The sequence below is a fragment of the Phyllobates terribilis genome, unplaced genomic scaffold (genome assembly GCF_046119375.1).
Source record: "Phyllobates terribilis strain yellow unplaced genomic scaffold, ASM4611937v1 Scaffold_7__3_contigs__length_470593459, whole genome shotgun sequence".
Lineage (NCBI taxonomy): Eukaryota > Metazoa > Chordata > Amphibia > Anura > Dendrobatidae > Phyllobates > Phyllobates terribilis.
The window spans coordinates 386,535,935-386,548,982 of record NW_027362767.1 but is presented as its reverse complement, the minus strand read 5'-3'; the positions used below and the strand labels follow the sequence as shown (position 1 = coordinate 386,548,982).

The 13,048-nt window shown below is 41.4% G+C and overlaps 1 protein-coding gene across 5 annotated transcripts in view; it reads left to right on the top strand.

Annotated features, from left to right (window-relative positions):
• ACTMAP (actin maturation protease) overlaps positions 1 to 13,048 on the top strand; it is a 421,926-nt gene that overhangs the window by 188,036 nt on the left and 220,842 nt on the right. For all 5 annotated transcript variants that reach the window (XM_073641496.1, XM_073641495.1, XM_073641499.1 and 2 more), the window contains 2 exons: positions 1,683 to 1,917; positions 2,941 to 3,009. In XM_073641496.1, the coding sequence (XP_073497597.1) occupies positions 1,688 to 1,917; positions 2,941 to 3,009 (299 nt within the window). In that variant the 5' untranslated portion in view covers positions 1,683 to 1,687. The remainder of the gene's footprint in view (positions 1 to 1,682; positions 1,918 to 2,940; positions 3,010 to 13,048) is intronic.

Below are 13,048 nucleotides of genomic sequence, written 5' to 3'. Positions count from 1 at the left end.
CAGTGCAAAATCTTTAATGTGACCCAATTGCAAAAATGATTTTTAGCCAAAAATACACGCATTTAAGTAAAAAAAAATACTCCAAGAGTGTCCATATTCTGTCCCATCAAGACAACCCCTGTTCATATGATCTGTATGTGCATGCTGACATTGCAGAGGGGCATTCCCAGCAGTGGCCACTTCTGAGCCACAGTATTGGTCCTCTGATAAGCTGCTGAACACAGGCCGGCCATGTATAAGGCCTCATTCAGATGTCTGTCAGTCTATGGGGCTGATCACATATCCGTGAATTTACGGACTGAGTGTTTTCAAGAAGAAAAAAATCACACAGACGTCTTTTTTTAATATGAGTCACGGATCAGACTCCCAATGCAAGTCTCTGGGTCAGTGACACTCTGAGAGCGCCCGGGTGGCTTCCCATCCTGGTGCTGTCTGTTTTTTACTGACTGATAGGAGACGCTCTGGAAACCTCCATCAGATTTTTTTGCATATGAGAAAATCTGATAAAACACTGGCACATGGACCAAACATGTCATAAGTAAAACCGATGCCACGCTGATCGAATAAACCGAGGCATGGACAAAAAACGGATGAAAATCTGATCCAGAACACGGATGGAAATGGGTCCTTTTTATATACATCCAGTGTACTCCGCACATACAGGGAGAATGCCCCCTGGGTGGACATGACAATCACTTGGGGAAACCAGCTATTCTCTGGGGTTCTGTGGAGCTGGAGTCATATAACTGCAGCATATCCCACACGAATGGGGTAGCTAATAATTAAATAATCCCTCTAAAAGAAAAGGCCTCCTTCAGACCACCAATTTGGAGGGTTTTTTGCATATGAGATGAAAAAATGGACAGTTTTTCATCAGTGTGCTGGATCCGATTTTCATCCATTTTTGGTCCACGTCTCCGTTTTTACCATCAGTGTAGCATATATATTTCTCTTGCAAAAATAAAAAAAAAACTCTCCAAGATATGATTAGGTGTTCTTCATCCGTGACTCAGATAAAAATACAGATATGTCTCAGTACAGTTTCGTTTTTTTGCAAACACTTGTATAGACTGTAAGGGTCCACTTTCTATCCATGAAAATACAGATAGAGCACGTACTTAAATCACGCACATCTGAATGAGGCCTAAGGCCACGGCCCCACTATCAGTATGTGGTCAGTATTCGGTCAGTATTTTTTCTCAGGAGTGGGAGCCAAAACCAGGTGAGGAACAATCAGAGAAAAGGTATAATAGAAGCAAGTCACCAATTCTTCATTCATCACCCACTCCTGGTTTTGACTCCCACTCCTGAGAAAAAATACTGAACGAATACTGATAGTGGGGCCGCGGCCTAAGTCTGAGTTTGCATATTGTGGCCAATGTGTAAATTTCATAATCCTCCATAATCATGCAGTCACTGGCCACGATCTGCAGCGTGGTACATGTGGCCTCCCGGCCTGACCCCAGCTTTTACAGTGAGAGTCAAATATATTCCATTACTAGATATTGGTGTGTATGGGTGGCTCCTGATTCTACCCTGATCCTGTATACGGGGGAATCAGGAGAGATAGTGCTCAGCCAATCATACGACTGACAATCTAATGTAATAATTCTATTTGGAGGTTATCATCACCTGAAACAGATCCCTTCCATAATCAGATGATATTCCTGATATCTCTTTAGCACTCATGTCAGAGGAGGATGGCGCAGCCTGCACAGACGCTATTCATGTGCCTCCACCGCCACTGGCGTCTCCACCACCATTGGCCCCACTGGCGCCTCCACCACCACCAGTCCTTTGCCCTTTTCCTCCATCTCAGGTAAAAAGCAAGTTCTATAAGAAGGTGGCAGAGAACAGCGACCCCTCAGTTGGAGAATACCAAGAGTTAAAACGGCTGATCAAGAATCAACAGGAACGGTGAGTGAGTTCGGGTGCGATTTTTGGAGGCAACAGTCATGAAACTTCTTTTTTCTCGTTCCAACAGGCGACATGAGAGATTTCACCCACGGCAGCTCCTCAGAGAGCAGATCCAGTCTAGGCCTAGAAAGTCATCAGCAGAAATTTCCACGCTCAGCCAATCTGACCGCTCATGTGCTGATGTTGGTCTTGTTCACACCGGAGCATAGCAGCCACAATTCCTAGCCTGAGTGCGAGTGTCCTGCCCTGAACTAACAGCCTCACAGACATTAACGGCACTATTAGTTCAGGTCAGGAGAGCGACCGACGTTCTGGGAATTGCAGCCGTATCACAGACCATAAAATATGGACGCCGTATAAGTTATCCAGCCGTATGGTGAGCGGCATTCTTATCTGGCACAAGAAAAGTGTTAATATCTCAAGAACGGCTGAAAATTTTTATAAATAGTAAATAGCAAAATTGCTCGTAATTACAAGCCGCATCCAAAAATTCCCATTTATGAAGATGGAAATTACCCTTTAAAAAAATTAAAATAAAGGTGTACTGTTGTATACCAACCCTACTGAGGTTAAATGGAGAGTCTTTTTAGTTGTGTTAGACTCAAGGTGATGTGAACAGCGCCTTACACATGCAGGAAAGTAGACCACTAAGTAGAGATGAGCGAACCCCAACTTAAAAGATTGGGGGTTCGTACTGGACAGTTAGTGTCCTGTGGTAAACTCCGAACACTGACTTCTCCCGGAAATCTGTTTTGGGGGATCTCTGGGGACGAGAAAGAGAAATTTTTCCCAGCTCCAAGGTTCAGCTCTCCATTGTTTTCAATGGGGTTCGGGTTCTGGTCCAAGTTCGGGTACAGTTCTGGTACCCTAACCGAACTTTGGACTAAAATTTGGGTTGCTTACCAGAACCCGAACTTGCATGGGTCCGCTCATCCCTAACCATAAGTAACCCATACCTGGTACAGCGGGTTTAGCTTTTGTTTGCGAATTGCATTAATCTTTTTTTTTCTTTTTGCATTTCAGATTTAGTGAACATTTAAAATGGCTTCTATATAACCAGCATATCCCGTCCCTTATACAGGAGGGTCCGCAGTAAGTGCAAGAAATCAGTGAAAATGGGTCACATTTAGTTAAGCAAAATGATTGGCAGGATGCAGATCTAACAGCCATGTTGGTGGTTCATGGCCGCCGAACCACAGCTTTGCAGACCTCTTCTTATCTTCCGCCATTCCTCTTCTGATTAATAGGCTGATGTTATGTGTTGTGCCGGACCACCTAATCAGAAGCAGAGTTTCTGAATGTATTACACATTTTTTTTATTTAATTAAAAAAAAATTAGGCCTCATTTAGACATCTGTTTTTTTTCTCATGAACGAGAAAAACAGACGGATTATTCTGATCAGAGTGTCATCAGTTTTTCTCTTACGTGGGGAAAAAAAAATTCTCCACCTTTTTCTTTCTGACAGTCCTTGAAAATCGGAGCTCACTCAGATGTCATCCAAGTGCAGTCCAATATCTTCACAGAACCATAGACTGCATTTCTGATTTTGATCCGACCTGCAGATCTAAATAGGATATGTCTCCTCAATTTTCCGCATACCTCTCGTTTTGTGAGCAATCACAAATATGTGAATGGCCCCATAGACTATTACTGGTACGAGTGCTATCCGTGAAAACCATAGATAGTACGCTTATGCAAAAAACATACATCTGAATGAGGCCTTATACATAGTATTAGTAGTGGTGCTGGTCTGGCATAGGCTCATTCAGATGTAGTTTTTTCTCATACAATTGCTATCCATGTTTTTTGGATAGAACCTCGTACCCTGTATAGTCTTTGGGGCTGTTCACACTTCCACGTACATTTCAGGACCGAGTAGTCCACAGAAAATCACAAAGACCTGTCCGATTTGGATCCGAGTCTCGGAACAATCTCCCCAATGCAAGTTTATGAGCCCGTGAAATAATAGGACAGTACTCGGATGCCATCCCCGTGCCGTCTGTTTTTTATGGACTGTTCGATATGAGACGGTTGAGAAACCTCAATCAGTTTCTTTTTTCATCCGAGAAAAACTCAGACCAAACTCTGATGGTAAAAACTGACACTGACCGAACGCTGATGACTCTGATCGAAATTCTGACCTAGGGGATCGTTCAGACGTCAGTGATTTTTTTCTTGTACGAGAAAATTGGTCTGAGTTTCATCAGAGTTTCTGATCAGAGTCATCAGAGTTTGGTCAGTGTGTCAGTTTTTACCATCAGAGTTTGGATCGGACCCCACTGATCTCATATTAAAGACCTGTCCTAAATCATTGGATTTTTTTGTGCTTTGCCTGTCAAGATCACAACAGCTTACGGGGAGTAAGGCAACCTAAAATCTTTACATTATGCTGTGATGTAGCAGTGCCGTGGCGCAATCTTTGGGCAGGCAACATATATCGGAGCCAAATTCGCCAAGCAGCCTAAATCCACTGCGAAAAAAACGGCTGTTCCAACCCCAACAAGATCTTTCCCCCTTTTTTATTATTACAACCTATGTCAGCTCTTATTTCATGGGATACAAGGGGTCATTTACAAACATTGTGGGTTTTATAAGAGAGTAAATGCTGTGGCATATTTGCCTTTGACCCATGAGCCACTGGATCTCATCTTCTCTTTGCAGCTGCAGTATTTGTACATGAATACAGTTTGTGTCTACAATACTAGGAGTTAAAATGTACATCAGGATGTAGTAGTAGTGTAATAGTGCTGTTAGTTAGCAGTACATAGTAGTGGTAGTGCTGTTAGCAGTACATAGTAGTAGCAGTGCTGTTAGTTAGCAGTACATAGTAGTGGTAGTGCTGTTAGCAGTACATAGTAGTAGCAGTGCTGTTAGTTAGCAGTACATAGTAGTAGCAGTGCTGTTAGTTAGCAGTACATAGTAGTGGTAGTGCTGTTAGTTAGCAGTACATAGTAGTAGCAGTGCTGTTAGTTAGTACATAGTAGTGGTAGTGCTGTTAGTTAGTACATAGTAGTAGCAGTGCTGTTAGTTAGCAGTACATAGTAGTGGTAGTGCTGTTAGCAGTACATAGTAGTGGTAGTGCTGTTAGTTAGCAGTACATAGTAGTGATAGTGCTGTTAGTTAGCAGTACATAGTAGTAGCAGTGCTGTTAGTTAGTCCATAGTAGTGGTAGTGCTGTTAGTTAGTACATAGTAGTAGCAGTGCTGTTAGTTAGCAGTACATAGTAGTGGTAGTGCTGTTAGCAGTACATAGTAGTGGTAGTGCTGTTAGTTAGCAGTACATAGTAGTAGCAGTGCTGTTAGTTAGCAGTACATAGTAGTAGCAGTGCTGTTAGTTAGTACATAGTAGTGGTAGTGCTGTTAGTTAGTACATAGTAGTAGCAGTGCTGTTAGTTAGCAGTACATAGTAGTGGTAGTGCTGTTAGCAGTACATAGTAGTGGTAGTGCTGTTAGTTAGCAGTACATAGTAGTGATAGTGCTGTTAGTTAGCAGTACATAGTAGTAGCAGTGCTGTTAGTTAGTCCATAGTAGTGGTAGTGCTGTTAGTTAGTACATAGTAGTAGCAGTGCTGTTAGTTAGCAGTACATAGTAGTGGTAGTGCTGTTAGCAGTACATAGTAGTGGTAGTGCTGTTAGTTAGCAGTACATAGTAGTAGCAGTGCTGTTAGTTAGCAGTACATAGTAGTAGCAGTGCTGTTAGCTAGTACATAGTAGTGGTAGTGCTGTTAGTTAGTACATAGTAGTAGCAGTGCTGTTAGTTAGCAGTACATAGTAGTGGTAGTGCTGTTAGCAGTACATAGTAGTGGTAGTGCTGTTAGCAGTACATAGTAGTGGTAGTGCTGTTAGTTAGCAGTACATAGTAGTAGCAGTGCTGTTAGTTAGCAGTACATAGTAGTGGTAGTGCTGTTAGTTAGCAGTACATAGTAGTAGCAGTGCTGTTAGTTAGTACATAGTAGTGGTAGTGCTGTTAGTTAGTACATAGTAGTAGCAGTGCTGTTAGTTAGCAGTACATAGTAGTGGTAGTGCTGTTAGCAGTACATAGTAGTGGTAGTGCTGTTAGTTAGCAGTACATAGTAGTAGCAGTGCTGTTAGTTAGCAGTACATAGTAGTAGCAGTGCTGTTAGTTAGTACATAGTAGTGGTAGTGCTGTTAGTTAGTACATAGTAGTAGCAGTGCTGTTAGTTAGCAGTACATAGTAGTGGTAGTGCTGTTAGCAGTACATAGTAGTGGTAGTGCTGTTAGCAGTACATAGTAGTGGTAGTGCTGTTAGCAGTACATAGTAGTGGTAGTGCTGTTAGTTAGCAGTACATAGTAGTAGCAGTGCTGTTAGTTAGCAGTACATAGTAGTAGCAGTGCTGTTAGTTAGCAGTACATAGTAGTGGTAGTGCTGTTAGTTAGCAGTACATAGTAGTAGCAGTGCTGTTAGTTAGTACATAGTAGTGGTAGTGCTGTTAGTTAGTACATAGTAGTGGTAGTGCTGTTAGTTAGTACATAGTAGTAGCAGTGCTGTTAGTTAGCAGTACATAGTAGTGGTAGTGCTGTTAGCAGTACATAGTAGTGGTAGTGCTGTTAGCAGTACATAGTAGTGGTAGTGCTGTTAGCAGTACATAGTAGTGGTAGTGCTGTTAGTTAGCAGTACATAGTAGTAGCAGTGCTGTTAGTTAGCAGTACATAGTAGTAGCAGTGCTGTTAGTTAGCAGTACATAGTAGTGGTAGTGCTGTTAGTTAGCAGTACATAGTAGTAGCAGTGCTGTTAGTTAGTACATAGTAGTGGTAGTGCTGTTAGTTAGTACATAGTAGTGGTAGTGCTGTTAGTTAGTACATAGTAGTAGCAGTGCTGTTAGTTAGCAGTACATAGTAGTGGTAGTGCTGTTAGCAGTACATAGTAGTGGTAGTGCTGTTAGCAGTACATAGTAGTGGTAGTGCTGTTAGTTAGCAGTACATAGTAGTGATAGTGCTGTTAGTTAGCAGTACATAGTAGTAGCAGTGCTGTTAGTTAGTCCATAGTAGTGGTAGTGCTGTTAGTTAGTACATAGTAGTAGCAGTGCTGTTAGTTAGCAGTACATAGTAGTGGTAGTGCTGTTAGCAGTACATAGTAGTGGTAGTGCTGTTAGTTAGCAGTACATAGTAGTAGCAGTGCTGTTAGTTAGCAGTACATAGTAGTAGCAGTGCTGTTAGTTAGTACATAGTAGTGGTAGTGCTGTTAGTTAGTACATAGTAGTAGCAGTGCTGTTAGTTAGCAGTACATAGTAGTGGTAGTGCTGTTAGCAGTACATAGTGGTAGTGCTGTTAGCAGTACATAGTAGTGGTAGTGCTGTTAGCAGTACATAGTAGTGGTAGTGCTGTTAGTTAGCAGTACATAGTAGTGATAGTGCTGTTAGTTAGCAGTACATAGTAGTAGCAGTGCTGTTAGTTAGTCCATAGTAGTGGTAGTGCTGTTAGTTAGTACATAGTAGTAGCAGTGCTGTTAGTTAGCAGTACATAGTAGTGGTAGTGCTGTTAGCAGTACATAGTAGTGGTAGTGCTGTTAGTTAGCAGTACATAGTAGTAGCAGTGCTGTTAGTTAGCAGTACATAGTAGTAGCAGTGCTGTTAGTTAGTACATAGTAGTGGTAGTGCTGTTAGTTAGTACATAGTAGTAGCAGTGCTGTTAGTTAGCAGTACATAGTAGTGGTAGTGCTGTTAGCAGTACATAGTGGTAGTGCTGTTAGCAGTACATAGTAGTGGTAGTGCTGTTAGCAGTACATAGTAGTGGTAGTGCTGTTAGTTAGCAGTACATAGTAGTAGCAGTGCTGTTACTTAGCAGTACATAGTAGTGGTAGTGCTGTTAGCAGTACATAGTAGTGGTAGTGCTGTTAGCAGTACATAGTAGTGGTAGTGCTGTTAGTTAGCAGTACATAGTAGTGGTAGTGCTGTTAGTTAGCAGTACATAGTAGTAGCAGTGCTGTTAGTTAGTACATAGTAGTGGTAGTGCTGTTAGTTAGTACATAGTAGTAGCAGTGCTGTTAGTTAGCAGTACATAGTAGTGGTAGTGCTGTTAGCAGTACATAGTAGTGGTAGTGCTGTTAGCAGTACATAGTAGTGGTAGTGCTGTTAGTTAGCAGTACATAGTAGTCATAGTGCTGTTAGTTAGCAGTACATAGTAGTAGCAGTGCTGTTAGTTAGTCCATAGTAGTGGTAGTGCTGTTAGTACATAGTAGTAGCAGTGCTGTTAGTTAGCAGTACATAGTAGTGGTAGTGCTGTTAGCAGTACATAGTAGTGGTAGTGCTGTTAGTTAGCAGTACATAGTAGTAGCAGTGCTGTTAGTTAGCAGTACATAGTAGTAGCAGTGCTGTTAGTTAGTACATAGTAGTGGTAGTGCTGTTAGTTAGTACATAGTAGTAGCAGTGCTGTTAGTTAGCAGTACATAGTAGTGGTAGTGCTGTTAGCAGTACATAGTAGTGGTAGTGCTGTTAGCAGTACATAGTAGTGGTAGTGCTGTTAGCAGTACATAGTAGTGGTAGTGCTGTTAGTTAGCAGTACATAGTAGTAGCAGTGCTGTTAGTTAGCAGTACATAGTAGTAGCAGTGCTGTTAGTTAGCAGTACATAGTAGTGGTAGTGCTGTTAGTTAGCAGTACATAGTAGTAGCAGTGCTGTTAGTTAGTACATAGTAGTGGTAGTGCTGTTAGTTAGTACATAGTAGTAGCAGTGCTGTTAGTTAGCAGTACATAGTAGTGGTAGTGCTGTTAGCAGTACATAGTAGTGGTAGTGCTGTTAGCAGTACATAGTAGTGGTAGTGCTGTTAGCAGTACATAGTAGTAGCAGTGCTGTTAGTTAGCAGTACATAGTAGTGGTAGTGCTGTTAGCAGTACATAGTAGTAGCAGTGCTGTTAGTTAGCAGTACATAGTAGTAGCAGTGCTGTTAGTTAGCAGTACATAGTAGTGGTAGTGCTGTTAGTTAGCAGTACATAGTAGTAGCAGTGCTGTTAGTTAGTACATAGTAGTGGTAGTGCTGTTAGTTAGTACATAGTAGTAGCAGTGCTGTTAGTTAGCAGTACATAGTAGTGGTAGTGCTGTTAGCAGTACATAGTAGTGGTAGTGCTGTTAGTTAGCAGTACATAGTAGTGATAGTGCTGTTAGTTAGCAGTACATAGTAGTAGCAGTGCTGTTAGTTAGTCCATAGTAGTGGTAGTGCTGTTAGTTAGTACATAGTAGTAGCAGTGCTGTTAGTTAGCAGTACATAGTAGTGGTAGTGCTGTTAGCAGTACATAGTAGTGGTAGTGCTGTTAGTTAGCAGTACATAGTAGTAGCAGTGCTGTTAGTTAGCAGTACATAGTAGTAGCAGTGCTGTTAGTTAGTACATAGTAGTGGTAGTGCTGTTAGTTAGTACATAGTAGTAGCAGTGCTGTTAGTTAGCAGTACATAGTAGTGGTAGTGCTGTTAGCAGTACATAGTAGTGGTAGTGCTGTTAGCAGTACATAGTAGTGGTAGTGCTGTTAGCAGTACATAGTAGTGGTAGTGCTGTTAGTTAGCAGTACATAGTAGTAGCAGTGCTGTTAGTTAGCAGTACATAGTAGTAGCAGTGCTGTTAGTTAGCAGTACATAGTAGTGGTAGTGCTGTTAGTTAGCAGTACATAGTAGTAGCAGTGCTGTTAGTTAGTACATAGTAGTGGTAGTGCTGTTAGTTAGTACATAGTAGTAGCAGTGCTGTTAGTTAGCAGTACATAGTAGTGGTAGTGCTGTTAGCAGTACATAGTAGTGGTAGTGCTGTTAGCAGTACATAGTAGTGGTAGTGCTGTTAGTTAGCAGTACATAGTAGTAGCAGTGCTGTTAGTTAGCAGTACATAGTAGTGGTAGTGCTGTTAGCAGTACATAGTAGTGGTAGTGCTGTTAGCAGTACATAGTAGTGGTAGTGCTGTTAGTTAGCAGTACATAGTAGTGGTAGTGCTGTTAGTTAGCAGTACATAGTAGTAGCAGTGCTGTTAGTTAGTACATAGTAGTGGTAGTGCTGTTAGTTAGTACATAGTAGTAGCAGTGCTGTTAGTTAGCAGTACATAGTAGTGGTAGTGCTGTTAGCAGTACATAGTAGTGGTAGTGCTGTTAGCAGTACATAGTAGTGGTAGTGCTGTTAGTTAGCAGTACATAGTAGTGGTAGTGCTGTTAGTTAGCAGTACATAGTAGTAGCAGTGCTGTTAGTTAGTACATAGTAGTGGTAGTGCTGTTAGTACATAGTAGTAGCAGTGCTGTTAGTTAGCAGTACATAGTAGTGGTAGTGCTGTTAGCAGTACATAGTAGTGGTAGTTCTGTTAGTTAGCAGTACATAGTAGTAGCAGTGCTGTTAGCAGTACATAGTAGTGGTAGTGCTGTTAGCAGTACATAGTAGTGGTAGTGCTGTTAGCAGTACATAGTAGTGGTAGTGCTGTTAGTTAGCAGTACATAGTAGTAGCAGTGCTGTTAGTTAGTACATAGTAGTGGTAGTGCTGTTAGTTAGTACATAGTAGTAGCAGTGCTGTTAGTTAGCAGTACATAGTAGTGGTAGTGCTGTTAGCAGTACATAGTAGTGGTAGTGCTGTTAGTTAGCAGTACATAGTAGTAGCAGTGCTGTTAGTTAGTCCATAGTAGTGGTAGTGCTGTTAGTTAGTACATAGTAGTAGCAGTGCTGTTAGTTAGCAGTACATAGTAGTGGTACTGCTGTTAGCAGTACATAGTAGTAGCAGTGCTGTTAGTTAGCAGTACATAGTAGTAGCAGTGCTGTTAGTTAGTACATAGTAGTGGTAGTGCTGTTAGTTAGTACATAGTAGTAGCAGTGCTGTTAGTTAGCAGTACATAGTAGTGGTAGTGCTGTTAGCAGTACATAGTAGTGGTAGTGCTGTTAGCAGTACATAGTAGTGATAGTGCTGTTAGTTAGCAGTACATAGTAGTAGCAGTGCTGTTAGTTAGTCCATAGTAGTGGTAGTGCTGTTAGTTAGTACATAGTAGTAGCAGTGCTGTTAGTTAGCAGTACATAGTAGTGGTACTGCTGTTAGCAGTACATAGTAGTAGCAGTGCTGTTAGTTAGCAGTACATAGTAGTAGCAGTGCTGTTAGTTAGTACATAGTAGTGGTAGTGCTGTTAGTTAGTACATAGTAGTAGCAGTGCTGTTAGTTAGCAGTACATAGTAGTGGTAGTGCTGTTAGCAGTACATAGTAGTGGTAGTGCTGTTAGCAGTACATAGTAGTGGTAGTGCTGTTAGTTAGCAGTACATAGTAGTAGCAGTGCTTTTAGTTAGCAGTACATAGTAGTGGTAGTGCTGTTAGCAGTACATAGTAGTGGTAGTGCTGTTAGCAGTACATAGTAGTGGTAGTGCTGTTAGTTAGCAGTACATAGTAGTGGTAGTGCTGTTAGTTAGCAGTACATAGTAGTAGCAGTGCTGTTAGTTAGTACATAGTAGTGGTAGTGCTGTTAGTTAGTACATAGTAGTAGCAGTGCTGTTAGTTAGCAGTACATAGTAGTGGTAGTGCTGTTAGCAGTACATAGTAGTGGTAGTGCTGTTAGCAGTACATAGTAGTGGTAGTGCTGTTAGTTAGCAGTACATAGTAGTGGTAGTGCTGTTAGTTAGCAGTACATAGTAGTAGCAGTGCTGTTAGTTAGTACTTAGTAGTGGTAGTGCTGTTAGTACATAGTAGTAGCAGTGCTGTTAGTTAGCAGTACATAGTAGTGGTAGTGCTGTTAGCAGTACATAGTAGTGGTAGTTCTGTTAGTTAGCAGTACATAGTAGCAGTGCTGTTAGCAGTACATAGTAGTGGTAGTGCTGTTAGCAGTACATAGTAGTGGTAGTGCTGTTAGCAGTACATAGTAGTGGTAGTGCTGTTAGTTAGCAGTACATAGTAGTAGCAGTGCTGTTAGTTAGTACATAGTAGTGGTAGTGCTGTTAGTTAGTACATAGTAGTAGCAGTGCTGTTAGTTAGCAGTACATAGTAGTGGTAGTGCTGTTAGCAGTACATAGTAGTGGTAGTGCTGTTAGTTAGCAGTACATAGTAGTAGCAGTGCTGTTAGTTAGTCCATAGTAGTGGTAGTGCTGTTAGTTAGTACATAGTAGTAGCAGTGCTGTTAGTTAGCAGTACATAGTAGTGGTACTGCTGTTAGCAGTACATAGTAGTAGCAGTGCTGTTAGTTAGCAGTACATAGTAGTAGCAGTGCTGTTAGTTAGTACATAGTAGTGGTAGTGCTGTTAGTTAGTACATAGTAGTAGCAGTGCTGTTAGTTAGCAGTACATAGTAGTGGTAGTGCTGTTAGCAGTACATAGTAGTGGTAGTGCTGTTAGCAGTACATAGTAGTGATAGTGCTGTTAGTTAGCAGTACATAGTAGTAGCAGTGCTGTTAGTTAGTCCATAGTAGTGGTAGTGCTGTTAGTTAGTACATAGTAGTAGCAGTGCTGTTAGTTAGCAGTACATAGTAGTGGTACTGCTGTTAGCAGTACATAGTAGTAGCAGTGCTGTTAGTTAGCAGTACATAGTAGTAGCAGTGCTGTTAGTTAGTACATAGTAGTGGTAGTGCTGTTAGTTAGTACATAGTAGTAGCAGTGCTGTTAGTTAGCAGTACATAGTAGTGGTAGTGCTGTTAGCAGTACATAGTAGTGGTAGTGCTGTTAGCAGTACATAGTAGTGGTAGTGCTGTTAGCAGTACATAGTAGTGGTAGTGCTGTTAGTTAGCAGTACATAGTAGTAGCAGTGCTGTTAGTTAGCAGTACATAGTAGTGGTAGTGCTGTTAGCAGTACATAGTAGTAGCAGTGCTGTTAGTTAGCAGTACATAGTGGTAGTGCTGTTAGTTAGCAGTACATAGTAGTGGTAGTGCTGTTAGCAGTACATAGTAGTGGTAGTGCTGTTAGTTAGCAGTACATAGTAGTAGCAGTGCTGTTAGTTAGTACATAGTAGTGGTAGTGCTGTTAGTTAGTACATAGTAGTAGCAGTGCTGTTAGTTAGCAGTACATAGTAGTGGTAGTGCTGTTAGTTAGCAGTACATAGTAGTGGTAGTGCTCTTAGCAGTACATAGTAGTGGTAGTTCTGTTAGTTAGCAGTACATAGTAGTAGCAGTGCTGTTAGTTAGCAGTACATAGTAGTGGTAGTGCTGTTAGCAGTACATAGTAGTGGTAGTTCTGTTAGTTAGCAGTAC